This window comes from Myotis lucifugus, unplaced genomic scaffold (genome assembly GCF_000147115.1).
Source record: "Myotis lucifugus unplaced genomic scaffold, Myoluc2.0 scaffold_107, whole genome shotgun sequence".
Classification (NCBI taxonomy): domain Eukaryota; kingdom Metazoa; phylum Chordata; class Mammalia; order Chiroptera; family Vespertilionidae; genus Myotis; species Myotis lucifugus.
Genome location: NW_005871155.1, coordinates 1,798,654 through 1,819,717, shown reverse-complemented (window position 1 = coordinate 1,819,717; position 21,064 = coordinate 1,798,654). Strand labels below are relative to the sequence as shown.

Sequence of the window (21,064 nt, the reverse complement as noted above, 5' to 3'; positions counted from 1 at the left end):
GTGACTAGGGATGGCATCGCAACCTCCCGATCCGCCCTGCTCTGTGCATGACAGGGGGCAGCGCCCCAACTCCCCAATCGGCCCTGCTCTGAGCCCGACCAGAGGCTGCACCTAGGGATTGGGCCTGCCCTCTGCCACCTGGGGGCAGGCCTAAGCCAGCAGGTCATTATCTCCTGAGGGGTCCCAGACTGCGAGAGGGCACAGGATGGGCTGAGGGACCCCCTCTACCCCCCGAGTACACAAATTTTTGTGCACCTGGCCTCTAGTCCTATATAATAAAAGCCTAATATGCAAATTGTCCCCTCGGATGGTCGTTTGACCAGGAGTTCGACTGCTCACTATGACATGCGCTGACCAACAGGGGGCAGTGTGGAACATGGCGGGCATCAGCGACGCGGCACTGGCAATGGGTGGCAGTGGAGGAGCTGCTGGCCCCAATGGACCCCGATGAGAGCAGGACCGCGGCGGGATGGTGGAGCAGGTGAGCGGGTGGTGCCAGGTCAAGGCGGGTGCAAGCGGGGGCCTGATCGCCCCACCAACTGCCCTGCAGACAGCGACCAGTCGCAGCAGCAGGGGGCGGGGCCACTGCCTGGCTCCCAGGCGCTGAGGCAGCCAGGCAGGGAGCCCGAACCCGATCCATTGCCCCGCAGGCAGGATGGTAGAGCAGGTGAAGGGGCAGCACCAGGCCACAGCAGGGTGCCAGGCAGGGTGCCAGGCGGGGCTGCAAGGCTGGGGGCGCGAACTGGGGCCCAATCTCCGCAGGCCACTCCGAGGGGCCCCACCAATGCATGAATTTGTGCACCAGGCCTCTAGTATTGACTTACGAGTGTACCAACTAACGAGTTTTTCGAGATATGAGCCGTCTCTCGGCCGATTTTTTGCTTTGAGTTGCGAGCTAAAATTCAGGTTACGAACCAGCTTCAGATACCCCACCGCTAGTTGGCACAGGGAACGTCACAGTGAACACCACAACATCAGCCCAGCATCACGTGTCTCACTCGTTCACTTTTGATTTGACATACGAGTAATTTGAGTTACGAGCTCCGTCATGGAACGAATTAAACTTGTAAGTCAAGGCCCCACTGTATTTTATAAGAGGCACAGTCAATACATGCATTGAAGTTTCAGAACTGGCCTGTATGCGGGCCCAATTCCTCTCTTAGAAGACTGATAGGCAAACTTTTTCCATGCTTAGGAATTTTTCTGTTCAATTGAAATGAGTGAGTCTCTACTGCCTGAGGGTCAGAAAATGGAGATGAAACATCCAAGTTCTAATCTACATTTCCTATACAAGATGCAGACAAGAAACCTTGCATCTCTGTGCGTATGAGAGTTTAACGTTAGAGGAAAGTAGCAAAGGCCCAATCAGTTCAGATCAGACCCATCACATATCTATTTTCAAATGTCTCACAGTGCAGCTTGTTCTACCATGACATCATCTGGCACTTATCCTATATAACAAAAGTCTAACATGCTAAGTGTCCAACTGTTCGTTCAACCGTTCAACCAATCGCTATGACGTGCACTGACCACCAGGGGGCAGACACTCCGACTGGTAGGTTAGCTTGCTGCTGGGGTCTGGCCAATCGGGACTGGGTGAGATGGGCCGGACACTCCCTGGAGCCTTCCCGCAGTCCCTCCTGGGCCCCCTTCATGCACCAGTGGGGTCCCTTGGCCTGGCCTGCACCTTCTCACAATCTGGGACCCATCGGGGGATATTGGTGAGCCAGTTTCGGCCTGATCCCTGCAGGCCAGGCCGAGGAACCCCACTGGTGCACGACTTCGTGCACCAGGCCTCTAGTCTATATATATAAAAGGTTAATATGCTAAGTGTCCAACCATTCAACCTATTGGAGGCTAATTCCAGCATGTCATAAATGCAAGAAGTTTCATCAAAAGGTTGATGGAACCTTGAGGCTTCAGCAGGGCTGAATCATGTTATTACCTACTAGAATGGCCGAAGGCATTTCCCCAAACCTGAAAAGGATGCATAAATGATTGCTTGCTGCCAGATAGCTGAGGGCATTTTAATCTTCATGTTATTGCCTCCTGCTGGCCAAACACCTGAACAGCCAAAGGCAGTTCCCCCAAAACAGACAATACCTACTGTATACTAAACCTTAACCTTTAATATGTGTATATATATGCTTTGCCTTAGGACAATTTGTGTTAATAAAGAGCAAGGGGTCCAGAGATTCGGAAGAACTTGGTTACTGAAGGTAACCATGGCTCTCCATGGATTACAAATTTATATTATATTTCTAGTCTCTTTATCAATAGACACGCAGCACCTTCTCCAGATTCCTGGACCCTTCCAGATGCTGGGAAAGACCCTGGGCATTACCAACCAGTCACTATGACGTGCACTGACCACCAGGGGACAGACGCTCAACACAGGAGTTGCTGTGATGTGCACTGGCCATTTACAGAGAAACAGCACTGTGGATCTGGCGCCCACAAAGCAACACTCGGCTTTCCCCAAGTGGACGACAGCCCACCAAATCGCAGCCAACACTGCCAAGACCCCATGGTGCAAAATGCGGCCCACAGCCCAGCCCAGAAATGGTGGCTGTGGGCACCGGGTAATGATGTCACATAGCAATGCCCAGCTTCCTCTCCCTAGCGACTAGCCTCCTTGCAGTTTTTTCAGCCCAGAAACAGGACTTGCTTTATAGCCAGGAGCATTTTATACTTTAACCAAATGTCTGTGAAGCATTTTTCCTGTGCCTTATCTCATTTGATCCTCACAGAAGTCCTGGAGTAGGTAGATAGGAGTCTCAGTGGAATCCTGTTTTCTTTTCATTAGCAGGAAAATGGAGATTTAGAAACTTGACCTGACTGAAAAGAAATGGTGGACCTTGAAAATGACTTCAGGTTTTCTCACTGCGCAGAATATAGTCAAACACTGCTGCAGTTAAATATTTCACCCTTTGTTCTCCCTGCATGATCTCCAATAATAATCTGCTTCATGTTGATATTTACTGCTATGTTGCTGACAATTATCTGAAAGAGAAGTTGGGGTGCTTCACTGGGCTGGAAAAAAGTAGCTAAATCAGAAAGCAGGTCTAATTAAGCAAGTTTATTCTATATATATAAAAGCCTAAGTATACAGGAAGATATTAGAATAAGTTTAATCAATTTATCAGTCATTGTTTTTATGTTTTTGTTTTATATCATCTTATTGTTTTTATGTTTTTGTTTTCATATGTTGTTACATCATGTTATTAATCAATTTATATATTATTGTCATGTACATTTTACTAATTTTCTTTCATCTCTGACACTTCTATTAGAGAAAGGGCGAGTAGCAGTATTAAAATATTTCTTCTAATTAATTTCCTTTCAATGAGCACGAATCTGTGCACGGGGCCACTAGTCTAATATAACACACTTCCAGAATTGGATGTGGTGGTAAAGTTTATTTACATTATGTTTTATCATTTCAATCGTATTTGAGTCCTTGGAATTTGTATTTACATACAGAACCCAGTATATTTCTGGGAGAATTTTATTTTTTGAAAAACAAAAACAGAACAGGATATAGTTAATATAATAATTGGGTAGCTTAATGAACATCTGGTTTCTGTAGGGTCTCATCTGGGATTTTAGAGTAAACTGTATCCAGAGGCCTGCCAGCGGCAATTCATGAGAGAATCATAAAGTTCTTCACTTTTCACCATTAATTCTTTGTTTAATTCCTCAATATTCAAATGAAGATTGGGATCTTCGGAAGCCAATAACGCATATGAAAAAAAAATAGAGAGTTTGACAAGACATATATCAGAAATGGTTTACAATTTTTAAAAAACATTAGCAGGAAATATTAAAGGCAATTAATGTTAAAATTTTTAAAATGTGTGTTCCTTTCAATAAGGCTTAAAAATAGAAATTGAAGCCAAAAAAGGAGTAGTGCACCCAGACTCAAGGAGCATCAGGATGGTGAATGAAAATGAGGAAATGGACAGAATTAAGAGAGGTTTTGGAGATAAGTAGGCAACATTTGGAGGTGGAGTCAATTTGGGGTAAAGGAGAAAGGGAGGGTTGAGGTTGACACCTGAGTTTCTGGCAGGAGCACTTGTGTGGATATGGTGCCAAACAGGGAGCCAGGACCAAGTCCCAGTCGGGACTTTGAAAAAATAACCATGCTGCTTTACCTGCTTAGTTAACAGACTGGTATGTGCATAAATTTTATATATATATATATATATATATATATATATATATATATATATATATATATATATATAAATAACAACTAATTTAGAAAAAGAGAGGAGCCTGACCTTCCTTCTCTGAAACCTGAAATCCTGTAATGAGATGTGGTATTATGTGATCATGAAAACATCAGACTTAGATGTTCAGTTAAAGTTGCCAGGTTTCCAAGATCACTGACTTTTTAAATATAGTCCATTTTTTTCTCCTTGTATTGAATGTAACTGTAGAAGCCTTTTCTGTTTTCCTTTATAACTTTTGCAAGCCTTAGTTCATTTAGGGCCATAATGTGCTTCCTAATATTCACATGTGTTCATGCTATTTATTCATATTTATTTACTAGAGTCCCAATGCCTGCGCCCTCTCGAAGTCCGGGAGCTCTCAGGTTATCTCTGACTGATGGATTAGGCCTGCTCCCAGCAGGAAGCGGGCCTAAGCTGTCAGTCGGACATCCTTAGCGCTGCCATGGAGCCAGGAGAGGCTCCTGCCACCACTGCTGCACTCACTAGCCGTGAGCCCGGCTTCTGGCTGAGCAGCGCTTACCCTGTGAGAGCCCACTGACCATCAGGAGGCAGCTCCTGCATTGAGCATCTGCCTCCTGGTGGTCAGTGTGCATCATAGCGACCAGTAGTTCCACTGTTTAGTCGATTTGCATATTTGCCTTTTATTATAGAGGATATGCCTATTACAGACAGTTTGTGCCTCCCCGCCCCCCAAATTCACATGTTGAAGCTCTAACTTCTAATTTGATGCTATTTGAAGATGGGGTCTTTGGGGGATAATTAGGGTGAGATGAGAGTGTAAGGATAGGGCCCTAGATCCATGGGCTTAGTGCCTTAAAAAAAGGACAGCAGAGCTCTAGATCTCTCTTCCCTACCACATGAGGATATGAGAGGGTGGCCATCTGCAGCCAGGAAGAGAGCCCTCACCAGAAACCGAATCAGCGGCACCTAATCTTGGACTTTCCACTGTCCAGAACCACCAGAAATAAATTTGCTGTTAAAGCTACCCAGTCTGCAATATTTTGTTATAGCAGCCTGAACTCATTAATGCGATGTCCTTCTGTATTTATCATTTTAGAACCAAGATCATCCAATAGCCCCCGACCATCATATAAGTTTCATGAGCTACTTCTTATTTTTCTGCACTGGAGTCATTTGTGACTGTGTTGTCAGATTCTTGTTTGCTGGAGGCTAATTCCAGCATGTCATAAATGCAAGAAGTTTCATCAAAAGGTTGATGGAACCTTGAGACTTCAGCAGGGCTGAAGATACATATTATTGCCTGCTGGAATAGCTGAAAGTATTTCCCCAAACCTGAAGATCTACATGTTATTACCTGCTGCTGGCCAAACAGCTGAACAGCTGGAGGCATTTCCCCAAACCTGAAGATACATATGACTGCCTGCTGCCAGACAGCTGAGGGCAGTTCCCCCAACCTGACAATGCCTACTGTTTACCAAGCTTACCTTTTGGTATGTCTATCTGCTTTGCTATAGGCCAAAATGTGGGAACAAAAAGCCCTGGGTCCAGAGATTCAGAGAGAACTTGGTTACTATAACTAAGTCTCCTCTGGCTCCCCCATGTATTCCAAATTTATATTTCTAGTCTCTTTATTTTTATGTGCAGCCCCTTCTCCAGATTCCTGAACCCTTTTAGATGCTGAGAAAGACCCCGGCACTTGTTCTTTAGAGTTTTTATCCCTCGGAACCATCTTTCCTTTGAGAGCTTCTAGTCATAAAATTAGATGTTTCTATTTTTTTATATATATAGATTTTTTTTTTCATTGATTTCAGAGAGGAAGGAAGAGGGAGAGAGAGATAGAAACATCAATGATGAGAGTGAAATCATTGATCAGCCGCCTTCTGCAAGCCCCCTACTGGGGATCAAGCCCGCAACCTGGGCATGTGCCCTTGACCGGAACTAAACCTAGGACCCTTCAGTCCGCAGGCTGTAGCTCTATCCACTGAGCCAAACCGGCGAGGGCTAGATGTTTCTATTTTTCCCTGAATGTTCTGAATTTTTTTTTTTACTAAAGTCATGTGCTAGGTCCTTTACCTCTTGGTCTTGGGCAGTTGTTTGCTAAAAGGCTCCTGACTCTGCATGTTCCTGGTCAGGGGAGGGCATGCTTATGAGCACTCTCTCTCTTGTAACTGTGGCCTAGAAAACAAACATCAGCTTGGAACCTAGATTAATGATTTAGGCCAGTGGTCGGCAAACTGCGGCTCGAGAGCCACATGCGGCTCTTTGGCCCCGAGTGTGGCTCTTCCACAAAATACCATGTGCGGACTCGTATGTACAGTGCGATTGAAAACTTCGTGGCCCATGCACAGAAGTCAGTATTTTGTGGAAAAGCCACACTCAAGGGGCCAAAGAGCCACATGTGGCTTGCGAGCCGCAGTTTGCCGACCACTGATAGGCCCTTCCAGTGATGTTGGCCAAAGGGGCAATGGAAGCCCATAAAAGTCAAACTCATTACATCTTTCCTAAACCTGTGGGTCTTCTAGACTTATGCTGCTGCCACTAGCCACATGTGGCTATCAAGCACTTGAAATGTGGCTAATCTTAGGTGAAATGTGATGTAAACATACACTGCATTGTGAAAACTTGGTATTAAAATTTTTTAAGTCTCATTAAATGTTTATATTGATTACACGTTGAAATAATATTCTGACTATATTAGATTAAGGTTAAAATATTTAAATTAATTTTCCCTGTCTCTTTTTGTTTCTTGAATTTGGCTACTAGAAAATGTAGAACTACCTATGTGGGTGGATTTGTGTTTCCCATAGATTTCTACTGGACAGAGCTGCTCCGGATCTGTGAACAGCTAACCCTCATGTGGTTGTTATGTGCCAAAACCTGTTAAAACACTTAAAAACACTTTAGAGCTACTGCCCTCATTTCATAGGAGGTAGGTTTTAAATCCCATTTTACAGGTGGGAACACCAATGCACTGGAGATGAATTAATGTGGAATTACAGAGCCAGTAAGAGAGATCTGAACTTTGGCTGTCTGGCCCCAGAAAGCACAATCTTATTGTATGTCTTTCTCTGTTCTTTTTATAGACTGTTTCTGAAGAACTGATAAAAGCAGGGAGAATAGACACACTTTAGTCAGAATGAAATCCCCCGCCCCCAGCTACAATGAGCCCCATGTTATTCATATTCCAATCAAGTACTACCAACTAGAACTGCCCCTAGTTTCTTTTAAACATCAATTTCATTGCATTTACTAGTAAACATTGAACACCAACTAACATGCAGACTTTGTATTGGTTCCTAGGACTACAAAGATGGATGCTCCCAGATTTGATAAAATCACAAAGGCAGTGGGTTGTAGGGATGAGGTGAGGGTAGGGGAAGAGACCAGATGGACACGTGATAAGAAATTTGATAAGGAAACAGGCAAAAGTGTTCTCTGCATTTTGTTTCTATTCCTCTTTCCCATAACTTAAAATAAATAAAAGAAGCCAAATGTTTTTTTTTTTTCCTCAAATAAGACACATTCAGAAACAGGGTTCTTCTCTGGGCAGATACACTTTGGTCTTTTCAAAACAGATCAAGAACTACATGAAGAAACACCTGACTCTACAGAGGGGGCCTGCTGGGTCCTCCAGGAACCAATAACCCTAAGGCAGTGGTTCTCAACCTTCTAGCCCTTTAAATGCAGTTCCTCATGTTGTGACCCAACCATAAAATTATTTTCGTTGCTACTTCATAACTGTAATGTTGCTACTGTTATGAATCATAATGTACATATCGGATATGCAGGATGGTCTTAGGCGACCCCTGTGAAAGGGTCATTCGACCGCCAAAGGGGTCGCGACCCACAGGTTGAGAACCGCTGCCCTAAGGGGAGCCAGGAAGCCAAGGCCACAGCAAGTGCCTCATGCTTTTCTCCTTAAAAATCTAAATTAAAGCATAATTAATCCCAAAGTCTAAACTTATGGAGGAAACAGATCTTAAAATCAACTTATCGAATTATTTTGTGGAAATGCCCCCATTTCCCAGTCCTTCAGAAAGACCCAGAGAGGAGGTTTCACTGAAGCTGTTCCCACAGAGGCAATTTCCAAAGAGTAGATGAATTGTTAAAGAAAATGGCTTAGACAACCTACGCTGGTATTTTCCAGTAGGACCTTTCAGTTTCTACCCATTGTTAGTTTTGTTTTTAAATACTGCGACACGAGGTTTATGTTACCTTCTAGTAGGTTTTCATCTTGGTTTCCCGCCAGAGCTGTGGTTTCCTACAATGAAAATCAGTATTTTATTTTAAGAAAAAAATAATTTCACTTAAAGGTTGACTATCACACAGGCTTTCTTAGAAAAATCTAGCTCTCACAAATAATATCTAAACTCTCTTTAGATTAAATTTATTTTTGAACTTTGATTAGGAGAATCTTTAAATGATATATTACAATTATGAAATGAGTGAACTGTATCAACAGAAGAAAACCCACAAAGGAGGAGCAAGCCCAACAAAGGCCTCTGGCCTCTCTGAAGCTTCTGAGAACGGGCATCCTAGAGCCTGCGATAGGCGTCCGACACCAGGAATGTTGGCATCCAGACGCCACAGTCCCTGTACTAGAAGCCCAACTCTCTACCTGGAGCTCAGCCCTTCTTTCCAGATGACAATCTGCAAAGTCTCCACATGTACATCCCCCCACCACAGCCTTCTAATCGCACCACCAACTCCATGGCTCAGCCGAGGACGGGGATAGTAGGTGCTTAAGGAAATGCAGAGGGTACAGAAAAAGAAACCAATCAACCATCACCTTACATACTGAGAGAAGTAAATTCCAGAAGTATTCCCCAAATAGATCTTGGCTGGTTAACCCAGACAGTTTGCTCTACTGGGGCATAAGTTCCTATGACTCCTCTTTATAGGCACCTGTTGGAAACCTGTTTTTGTTAAGGATGTACAGCTGTTCCAAGCAATCAGCCCATCCAGGAAGGGCTGAGTTAGCTGGAGGCACTAATGACTTTAATTAAGCCTTTCCTGCTAATAAGGACAATATTGCATTGAAAGCCAAAGATCCACTACTTCTTCTCTTCAATCTATCTGAAAGTATGCCTCCCTTTTGCTCTGGAATAGGTCCTGATTTGCAAAATAAATTATATGGTTACCATAAATTTAATCACACCACTGATGTATTTTTTTTCCATTTAGAAATGACTAAGAAGCCATTTAGTCATTTAATCAGTGCTTAAATGAATCTTTCTTCCCTCCCTCCCTCCCTCCCTCCCTCCCTCCCTCCCTCCCTCCCTTCCTTCCTTCCTTCCTTCCTTCCTTCCTTCCTTCCTTCCTTTTTGTGTGTGTGTGTGTGTGTGTGTTTTAATCCTCACCTGAAGATATTTTTTCCATTGATTTCTAGAGAGAGTGGAAGGGTGGGGTGAGGGGGGAGAGAAACATTGACATGAGAGAGACACATTGATTGGTTGCCTCCTGCACATGCCCCTACTAGGGCTGGGGAACCTGCAACCGAGGTATGTGCCCTTGACCCTTCGGTCTGCGGGCCGACATTCTAACCATTGAGCCATGGCCCAAACGATGAGACCTTTCTTTTAATACAATGTCCAAGTAACCTCACATTTCCTCCTTTTCAGTGTGTACTCTGGTAAATGTGGATCCTAAATTAAGAGGCTGTAGGGAGCAGCAGCTGTCTGGAGACAGAGCATTAGAGAATGAGGTTCACCTGGAGAGTGTATGCTGCTGGTTGTCCTTAAAGAAGGGCACACCTATAAATGGTTTTCCTCTGTTGGAGGTAGTTTGGGCAAGTTGTGCTGACGGACACCCAAAGACCTGAGAATCATTTTGAAGACATCCACTTCCTGTAATCTTTTTTTTTTTTTTAATATACTTTATTGATTTTTTACAGAGAGGAAGGGAGAGAGATAGAGAGTCAGAAACATAGATGAGAGGGAAACATCGACCAGCCGCCTCCTGCACATCCCCCACCGGGGGTGTGCCCGCAACCCAGGTACATGCCCTTGACCGGAATCGAACCCGGGACCCCCCAGTCCGCAGGCTGACGCTCTATCCACTGAGCCAAACCGGTTTCGGCAACTTCCTGTAATCTTAAGCAGGACACAATGCCAAAATGAGAGGCTAATCCTTAACTTGGGGAGGCAAGGGCTAGGGCTTCGGGTGTGCTACAGTGGGGGAAGTGGGCAAAAAAACTATGACATCTCATAGAGGGCACACCTTATTAGGGAAGACTCAAGTGAAGATGTGTGAGTGAGACTCACTGGAGAGCCTTACAGTCTTGACTTTTGCTGACCAAAACTCTAAGTTTCCTAACCGGGAACTCCCACCAAGAGAGCAGGCAGGTGGCACAAGTATGGTAACCAAAGCCATTAAAGAGAAAATATATATAATTCTTGAAGGAAAAACTACATGTTATAATAAAAATTTGACTAGAGAATGAAATATTAAAAATCAAAATGTGTCAACACAAATGGGGAGAAGAAAGAAGGGAAGGGGTGGCAAGGAGAGAAAAAAAGTGTTAATTTCTTATTTATTCATGAGTGGAGAGATAAAGAAATAGTTTCATTTCTGGAGTTGGTAATATACTCAAACCAATACTTCTCTATTTAAAGATCTAAAGGTAGCCACTAGAAGTCAGACCATCTATCTCTCTCAAAAAAAAAAAGAAAAACAGGAGGGTAAAAGAAATGTGCTAAAACCTCAGGCAATGTAGCAAGATTTAAAAATATATAATACTAGAGGCCCAATGCACGACATTCGTGTACTGGGGAGGGGGGTGGGGCTCAGCCTGGCCTGCGCCCTCTTGCAGTCCAGGACCCCTGGGGGATGTCCGCCTGCCGGCAGTCAAACATCCCCCAAGGGGTCCTTAGTGCTGCCATGGAGGCAGGAGAGGCTCCCACCACCTCTGCTGTGTTCACCAGCCTTGAGCACGGCTCATGGCTTCTGGCTGAGCGGCGCTTCCCTTGTGGGAGCACACTGACCACCAGGGGCAGCTCCTGCGTTGAGCGTCTGCCCCCTGGTGGTCAGTGTGCATCATAGCGACTGGTAGAACAGCCTTTGGGTCGATTTGCATATTACCCTTTTATTATATAGGATCAAGCATCTGTTAAAAGGGTACAGCCCAGGTTGGGTTTAAAAGAAAAAAAAATAGTGAGAAGTCTAACAAGATATTTTCTCTAAGAGGCACACCTAAAACAGACTTGTAAAACTGAGAGTGAAAATTTGGGCAAAAAAATTAGCAAGCAAATACAAGTTTTAAAAACAGGGCTTAGCTGTTCAACTCTGGTGTTAAGGCCAAGGCCATCACACAAAGGGACACTGTGCGCATCAGGAAATAAACTGGGGAGAAAAGCCTGTGACACTTTGACTGCAAAGGGCTAATTTCCCTCGTATGTAAATACCACAGTCAAGAAAAAGGGGCACAACGCAACAGGAGAAAGGTAGGCAAAAAAAGTCAACTAAATCAGAAAACAGATACCAATAAACACCTGAAAAAATATTTGCACTCAATAATAGACAAATGCCTTCCTCGCTTGTCCAATTGGCTAATCACACAGAAAAACAAACAACAACAACAAAAAACAGAAGCAAGCACACCTACAAACAATAGTGGAAAGCGCAAACTCAGGCAGGTTTTTGGTAAGTTGCTGTTTAAAATTTTATTTTTTTTTTAATATATTTTATTGATTTTTTACAGAGAAGAAGGGAGAGGGATAGAGAGTTAGAAACATCGATGAGAGAGAAACATCGACCAGCTGCCTCCTGCACACTCCCCACTGGGTATGTGCCCGCAACCAAGGCACATGCCCCCGACCGGAATCGAACCCGGGACCCCGAGTCCACAGGCCGACGCTCTATCCACTGAGCCAAACCGGTCAGTTAAATGATATATCTTTTAATCCAGATCTTCCACTTCCAGAATTTGTTCTTAGCCAAAAGATAACAACACTCAAATGCCTGAAGATAAATAAGTAAAAGTTTGTTAAGGGACTGACAACATTTAAAATGTTAGTCAATAGGGATGAGCTAAACTCAAAGCACATTCAAATGGGCAGCTTTAAAGAAAGCTCTCCAGATGCAATCTATAAGCAATCTATAAGAAGAAGCAAACAAGTAGCCGAAACTGGTTTGGCTCAGTGGATAGAGCGTCGGCCTGCGGACTGAAAGGTCCCAGGTTCGATTCCAGTCAAGGGCATGTACCTGGGTTGCAGGCACATCCCCGATGTGCAGGAGGCAGCTGATCGATGTTTCTCTCTCATCGATGTTTCTAACTCTCTATCCCTCTCCCTTCCTCTCTGTAAAAAATCAATAAAATATGTTAAAAAAAAAAAGAAGCAAACAAGTATATATATACCACACAGTCCATTCCTGCCCAAGGCGCTCCCAACTCCCCAAACAGAAACAAAGCCCTATCACACTGAGTTAGCAAGAGTACAGGGGGAAAATCTAGAGGACAAGATCAACTTCAACAGCGTTGTCTTGAAGTGGGGAGGGGGAGGGGAAGTGGGAGTGGGGGAAGCTTTCAGAAATAGGTTACTTGAGTAATCAAAATATTAAAGTATCTTTTAAAAAGTGTGTTAATGTTCACTGCCGTATCAAAACAATGCAAAAAACCCCACAAACCTACCTCCTGTGCTATTTTAAGTGTTTAAGAGTAAAATCTATTGAAAGATGATCATCTAAAATTTAATAACAAGAAATTAGGCATCAGCCCATTATTTTGTTTTTGGAAGAGAGTGAGGACTTAAATCGTTTGCAAGTCAAAATTTCTGGGGTCATCAGCTGTTACTCTCTGGTATTACAACAGGGAGCAAAAGCCACCCCTGAGGGAAACTGAATGGCAGGATGTGGAGGTGTGAGATAGGAAAAAGATGTTTCACGCTGGGCACACCCACCGACACACCATTCACTGAGAGAGTGATACCTCGGGTGTAATGGGGGTTCCAGCTGGGTGTCCAGAGGTCCCATGCGCAGACAGGGTGTGCTCATTTCCATCCACTGCAGGACCACAGCCACAGCCAGGAAGAAGACAACAGCTATGCTGTTGCTCATACCCGCTGCCAAAGGGGTCCCTCTGGTAGAACTGGAATTTAGGGTTCACTCTAATAGTAGAGGGAAGACAACAGGAATGGCATCAGCAACCAAGGCAGAGTCGTCCAAAACCACAGAGCTTTCTCCTTTCTCAAAAGTTACAAGTAAGTATGACTTCTGCTTTAACTGTTTAAGAACACCCATTTTCAAAGCAATCGTTTGTAAATTGCCCCCAAAATATCTAAGAAATAGAACCCTAAGCAACCTTCATTTTCACTCAGAGCAGGAAAAAGCACCTCACCTTTGCCAGTACCAGTAATAATTATTCTGTTGAGCTCTGTCAAAACCCGCAAAACTCTTCGGTCCAGCCATTGATCCAGAAACTTGATAAAAAGAGACAAAGAATCCAGAGTTTTTACTTCTGAGTCAAAAATTCCAGCTCCGGAGCTAAAACCTCTCAACCAGACAAACAACTCTCACAACTACCTTAATCCCTGCTAGGCAATTAACTGCTTGATTTTCGAGACAGTGGGGTTTAAGGCACGGGAGTCACCTGAGGGCACTGCAACTCCTCAGCTGGCTTTGAGCCTCCGGCCCCTCTCCCAACTGTCAGGCCTGGGGAAGCTGCCCAGGGGGGCGGAGAGGGAATATGTGTTGGGCAGCTGCACAGGACACACTAGTCTCCACCCCACCTCCTATGTAAGGGTCACTTTCAGTAATTAAAACTTTTAAGACAAATACAATTTGATGTTCTCTTCTCAGTAATCAGCACCTAGTGGACATATTTCCTTGCAGGTTGAAATCATCCCAACCAGCTGGTGGAAGCACTGGTACATCACACACACACACACACACACACACACACACACACACACACACACACACACACACACACACACACACACACACCCCTACTGTGCTGGGGGAGGAAATGAAACATGAGAAACTTACTGAATGTGTTGGGGGGAGGGACTGTGGCCTGGAAAAAGTTACCGATTGTGTCAAGGGCAGGGACCATGGGAGAGAAAAATTGCTAATTATCTTGCTAAAAAAGCAATGTGTTATGATTGAACCCAGCCAGGTATGACCCTGCTCGTAAATTTTATGTAAACTTTTTACCCTGACAGTACCAGGAACGGCTGATGAACCGCTTTGTAGTTGTTTTTTTCTTTTTTTTTTCTAACACTGTGTAGTTGGCAATAAAAGATCTTGCTGCACACTTGGTCGGGGCCACATGCTCCGAATCTTCCAGAGGGGAAGATAGGTGCTGTGGTCAGCTGGCCAGTTTAATAAAAGGCTTTTAAATTTAAATTCTGAGTCAGTGGTCTATCTCGTTGAGCCAACCCATAACACTACCTTAATTCGAGTGCAGAAAAAAAAAATTCGAGTGCAGGGAAATCTGTGGTTCAGTGTATTTTTTTAAAGCACAAAAAAAGCTCCCCAGATTTTAATGTCCATTTGCACTACCTGGGCATGTTGTTTAAAATATAGGTTCTGATTCAATAGATTTGGAGTGGAGCCTCAGATTCTGCCCTTTCTAGCCAGCTCCCGTGTGCTTTAAGTAGCAAGGCTACACAAAGTGTCAAAATTTAAGAAGGTAACTTGTGAGTCTAAGAAGGAACAGTTAGGGCCTGGTGGGAGTGGCTCAGTTGGTTGAGCATTGTCCTGTGCATGGAAAGGTTGCTGGTTTGATTCCAGGTCAGGGCACATACGTGGGTTGCAGGTTTGATCCCCAGGTTGGGGCAACTGATAGATGTTTTTCTCCCTTTCTTTCTTTCCTTCTCTTCCCTCCCTCCTCCCCTGCTCCACTCTCTCTCCCTCTTTCCCTTCCTCTCTCTAAACATGTTCTCTGATGCCATCGGGTAAGGATTAAAAACAACAACAAACATATACTATGCTCTCAATAAACATTAACTATAATTACTTTTTTTTAAAAAAAGGAAACAGGGTTTGGCAATTTCCCTGAAACTTGTTAATAACTAACAAGCTTATTAATTAATATTCCACTAGTAATGAACTATTCCGCTATCCAAGTGCTTGATGTATTCTATATGTATCTGTCTATATGTGCCTGTAATGAGAAAAATAATAATCACAATTAAATTAAATCATTCACCCATTATTTACTGAGTCCCTACCAGGCAGGTGGGTGATTGGCACTGGTGATATAGTGGAACTTATACTCTAGTGGATTTCCCATGTTTTCAAAGGAGTGGTCATTGATTAGCTGTTGTGGCACACATTGCTAAGTGCCACCCAATATTGATTCCTTTCCTTTTCTTCCTTAATAACAGAACCCTGATTTAATTTGGGGGGGCAGCAACAGGCCTCCCTAAAAGACTACATTTCCTAGCCTTCCCCTTGCAGGGAGATGTGGCCAGGTGGCCAAAGGCTGGCTAATAAGATGTAAATAAGAACTATTATAAGGGGATTGAGGAAAGCTGTGTAGACAAAGGGAGTGTGCTTAGCTGGAAGGCCTCCTGGTCCTCCACCCTTTCCCCAAGCCTAATGCTGAGATTACAGATAAGATGGCCGGAGCCAAAATAACTGTGCACCTATCTTGGCCTATGGGATGATATCAAGGAATAAGTCAGAAACACAAATACGGGATTGGAAATAAAGAACAGGTTTAGGTCCCAATGACTATGGACTGACCCGCTACACCAGCACTAGACTGGCCTACCTTCAGATTTCTTTTAAGGAATAAATGTCTTGTTTAAGCCACTATTGTTTTAAGTTATATGAAGTTAAACACAAGTCTTAATAACTATAACAGCTTAGACATCAAATAAAACATCAGTTACGGATTCTCTTTTTGTAAAAACTTTAATACCAAGGGTTTTTCCCTTCTATTTTGGGACTTTTTTTTTTTTTTTGGTAAAAAGAAAATTAGAATTTTGGCTATGAGGGTAAGAAAGACCGCTGTAGCTGTGAAGGAGTTTGGGAGTTGAACATTGATAATAAGGTAGTAAGGAGGCTGAGGATGGGAGAGGCCAAAGTAGCATGTTGAAACCACCTGGGAAGATAGCAGGAGTGAAGCACAGAGTACCGTGAGCAAGGCTCCAGAGATGAAAATAGACATTCAAGGGTTTTGTTGATGACAGTGACAAGAAAGACTTCACAAATTTAAAAAGAAAAAAATTATATATATATAAATTGATTTCAGAGAGAGAGGAAGGGAGGAGAGAGAGAGAAAGAGAGAGAGAGAAACATCAAGCCCGCAACCGGGGCATGTGCCCTGACCAGGAATCGAACAGTGACCTCCTGGTTCGTAGGTCGATGCTCAACCACTGAGCCACACCGGCCAGACCACAAATATTGTTTTACTTTTTAGGCATGCGGCCTACTGGCCAAGAGTTTGATATGCTTGTTCTAAAAGCCTCAAGTGCAAACGTCTCATATTTCACTTGGATTAGTCCCATGAAGCAGGTGAAGCAAATTTATACCAGGGTAGACTATTGGCCAGTGTCCAGGTGGAACAGCCCACTCTCTCAGCTTCCCTCAGCTTTACGTGCAAAGACCAACGTCTTCTGGGAATACAAGCACATGCACCCTCTGTAGTCCTAAAATTTAAGACTTGCTACCTGTTACACTGAGAAAGAAGGATAATTGGGCAGGAATATTAGACACATGATATTTCTAACAGGGCTGACTTTTCTCCACTGTATCCTTCTTTTAGCCCAGTATATCAACTTTGTCACTACCCCTAGTCCCCCCCCCAAAAAACCTGTTTTTTCTTTAGCAAAACAAAGCAAGGTACTCAATAAATATCTATTGAAAGAACGAATAAATAAAAGCATTGCTTAAATGTAAAAAGTTTTCAATTTAAAAGCAAAACTAAACTCCTGTTTTAGTGTTTATGAACTCTAAACAGTTGGTTGTTTCTTAGCAACTGTAGCTTTTACAAGAAGTGTGTTCCGTTTGAATCCAGTTGAACAGGTATATAATTTTGTAGTTTTTCTTTAGACCAGGGGTGGGGAACGTCTGGCCGGCTGTATAAGGCCCGTGAAATCATTTGGTCTGGCCCTGCCAAGGCATTAGGAGTGAGTTAATTAAATGTTTGGCCAAATATAGCAGGCCAAATTTTAAGTTGATAACTTTGTATGGCCCTCGAATGATGTTATAAATATCCAAATGGCCCTTGGCAGAAAAAATGTTCCCCACCCCTTGGTTTAGACAGTGAAAAACCACTGTTCTTCTGTTAAAGAGAATGCCCAAGCCCAAGAAAACAGAAAAAGGAGCAGCAGCACTAGGTCTACTGTTACTTAGCTGTGTGGTTTGAAGAGTTCCTTTTCTGTACCTATTTCAGCATTTATGACCTTCGACTTCATTAGTGTATTAAAACCTCAATTAGGCCCTAATCTTTTTAAAAAAATATTTTTATATATTTTATTGATTTTTTACAGAGAGGAAGGGAGAGAGAGCTAGAAGCATCGATGAGAGAGAAACATCGATCAGCTGCCTCCTGCACACCTCCTACTGGGGATGTGCCTGCAACCAAGGTACATGCCCCCGACTAGAATCGAACCCGGGACCCTTCAGTCCGCAGGCCGACGCTATCTACTGAGCCAAACCAGTCAGGGCTAGGCCCTAATCTTTTAAAAAATGTAACAAAATTTTACCAATGCTCTCCTCCAAAAATGTACATATACAATTTTGCATATAATTTCAGGAATTCAAAACCTCCAAACCAATCTATGAACTCCCTAGTATTAACACCTGAACCAGATGCTAAGATCATCCGAGCTCTCTAATTGGTTCCACTAATTTCTAACAGTAAAAAAAAGAAAAAGAAAAAGTAAACCACTTTGAGTTATGTTTATGTTGCTTACACTACAGTTTTCATTCTAGAACCAACTATATTCTAAAAGATTGAAGCAAAATACTTTTTCAACTTACAAGGTTCTTCTCCAAAATGTGTCAGCAGAACAGAGAACCCAGAAATTGGCCCAAGCCATTATGCTCAATTAATATTTGATAAAGGAGGCAAGAGCATGCAATGGATTAAAAAAAACAACTGTGGTACATTTACATGATGAAATACTATGCAGCTGTAAAAAAAAGAAGGATCTCTTACCCTTTGAGAAAGCAAGGAGAGACCGAGAGAGTATTATACTAAGTGAAATAAATCAGTCAGAGAAAGACAAGTACCATGTGATCTCACTCAAATGCGGCATCTAATGAACAAAATAAACTAACAAAATAGATCCAGAGACATGGAATCATGCAACAGACTGAGGATCTTCAGAGGGAGAGGGGGTAAGGGCGAGGAAAGAGATCAACTAAAGAACTTATATGCATATATGCATAACCCATGGACATAGACAACAGTGGGGTGAAGGCCTGGGAAGGGGGACATCTGTAATACTTTCAACAATAAAGATAAACTAAAAAATAAGTAAATAAATACAGACTTTCTTCAAGTTCCTAAAAAAATAAAGTGTGTCAAATACTTAAGCAGGTAAAAGTGTGACAATCTGGTAATACATGCTGAATATAGCAATTATCCTGTTATTATGATGTTAAAATAAATTTTAAAAATATATTTTTAATAGATTTTTTAGAGGGAAACACTGAAGTGAGAAACATCTATCAGTTGACTCCCGTACACACCCCAACAGGGGACCAAAGCCACAATCTACGTATATGCCCCGACCAGAAGTCAAACCAGCAACCTTTCGGTGCATGGGCTGACGCTCAACCAACTGAGTCACACCAGCTATGGCTAAAATTAATTTTAAAAAATATTAAATAGATACTACTTCTTTTTTTTCTTTTTAAAACATATTTTTATTGATTTCAGAGAGGAAGGGAGATAAAAACAAATGATAAGAAACATCAATTGGCTGCATTCTGCACGCCCCCTACTGGGGATCGAGCCCGCAACATGGGCATGGGTCCTTGACCAGAATCAAACCGGAGACCCCTCAGTCCGCAGGCTGAAGCTCTATCCACTGAGCCCAACCCGCCAGGGCAATGAGTACTAATTCTTAAACAGCAGTTGAGATTTCTCTGGGGTAATGAGGCCGGGCACCAGGGGCATTCCAGAAGCAACACGATATACAAAGCACAGAATTTTCAAACAGTTTTATTCAAACATTTTTTTTTTCTTTTTGGAGAGAATACTACTTTCACATTAAAATAAACAGGTATGTCACGGAGTAAAATGCTAAAAGCAGATTTTTTTAAGATAAAATATGAGACTTCAAAGAAATGTCCTACTTACTCATTCTTTCCCTTTTAAAATTTTTACCTATTGATTTTTTAAAGAGAGGAAGGGAATGAGAAACATTCATTTGTTGTTCCACTTATTTGAATGGAGGAAGGGAGTGAGAAACATTCGTTGTTCCACTTATTTACCATTCTTTGGTTGATTCTTGTATGTGCCCTAACTGGGGATCGAACCACACCTCGGCCTCTAGGTAGGACGCTCTAACCAACTGAGCTACCTGGCCAGGGTTCTGCTTATTCATTCTTTGCCCCATGCCCAGGGGACACCCATTCAAGCAACTTACACTCCGCTGACCTTAGTGGTTCTCTGGAGGTAATAGTCAAGAAACAGTAAATAGGAAATAACTGAAATAGTAAAATAAATTCTGGAGTTTTGTAACATAAAAAGATAACTAGCACAAAGTAGTTATTACAAAACAGCGAACGACTACTCTGGTTTCCCAGAGACCGAGAATTAATTTAAATACAGCATTTTTCAGTACCTGGGGTCTGTTTACATGGGGAGTCGCCCACGTGCACAGAAGACAAGGCCTTCCGTGCGCGACAATGACAACCAAAGCGGCCCAAGTGAAGGCATTTCTACAAGACCAAACATCAATGAAAACAAACCCAAGTTAAATACAAGTATGTACTGACAACTCAGAACACCAGAGAACATGGTCTTGGGAACAGAAGGGTGTGCTACAGAAGCAGCACTAAATGGGGTTTGAAGAATCGACATCTACCTCCCGCTGGCTAAATCCAGGTGCTAGGACGTTTGTGAGACGAATTACACTCCAAGGTTTACTCTACTGGAAGTTTGTGCAAAGATGTAATTTCTAACACATCCCTGAAACTCCAAACCTCATGAAAAGTTCAAATGTAAATGAAGGTCATCTTCCTTTTGTTGATGTTTGGCTTTGCACCTAACCTGCGGAGGGGGTGAAACTTTGAGATTTACTTCTGAACGCTCATCAGGATGGCTGCGCCTTTCTTCCCCAAGTAGTCGGTCTTCACACCGTCAGGCCAAGCGTTCTGCTCCCTCCCCAGGATTTGCCACAACTGCAGTCCCGGGAAAGGAAAGGAGTGCAGGGCGGGGTTACCTGGCCGGAAGGCGGGGAGCGAACTTTCTGGGCCCAGACTCTCCCGCCTGCTGTTAACCGCGAACCCCAAATCCCACCTCCTCCTTGCCCTACTATGAGAAAATGTGAGAAAATAGTGCTCATTCCATTGCTTCCTGCACGAAAAGGAAACCTACTACCCCGTCTGTCACAGCGCGCAACAGAGAAGCGTCACACACCTACATCACCTTATTGCCAGGAGTCCCGCCCAGGTCGGAAGCTGGCCCGCCCCTTCCTTAGACGTCCCGGAAATACGGGGCTTCCGCCAAGGATGTCCCGCCCACTCCCCTAGTTCACAGCTTTCTAGAATATGCCTGCTTACCCCAATTTTTTTCCTCATAGCAATGAGAACCTCTTCGTGTGGCGTCCTTCCTTATTCTTCGCTTGTAAGTCTCGCGTGATCTTCGAGCGCTGAAACCGTTTTCACGGATGCAGGCGCTTTGGCAGCCCTGCGGTCTTGACGTCTATCTGCGCGCCGACAGCGGAAGGACCCCATCCTCCTGC

General features: G+C 43.3%; 1 protein-coding gene across 6 annotated transcripts; it reads right to left on the bottom strand.

The window, feature by feature from the left end:
- Positions 1–3,399: 3,399 nt before the first annotated feature.
- On the bottom strand, positions 3,400–21,060 carry CUNH6orf52 (chromosome unknown C6orf52 homolog). 6 transcript variants are annotated; one of them, XM_023757395.1, is made up of 5 exons: positions 20,883–21,060; positions 13,531–13,612; positions 13,123–13,300; positions 8,412–8,457; positions 3,400–3,724 (listed from the first exon to the last, which is right to left on the bottom strand). In XM_023757395.1, exons 2-5 carry the CDS (start codon positions 13,599–13,601, stop codon positions 3,606–3,608), a joined length of 414 nt encoding a protein of 137 aa, XP_023613163.1. In that variant the 5' UTR covers positions 13,602–13,612; positions 20,883–21,060; the 3' UTR covers positions 3,400–3,605. The 6 variants fall into 6 exon arrangements, with proteins under 6 accessions (XP_023613163.1, XP_023613162.1, XP_023613161.1 ...); XM_023757394.1 differs by lacking the exon at positions 20,883–21,060 and adding an exon at positions 20,371–20,760; XM_023757393.1 differs by lacking the exon at positions 20,883–21,060 and adding an exon at positions 20,401–20,760.
- Between the last annotated feature and the right edge of the window lie 4 nt (positions 21,061–21,064).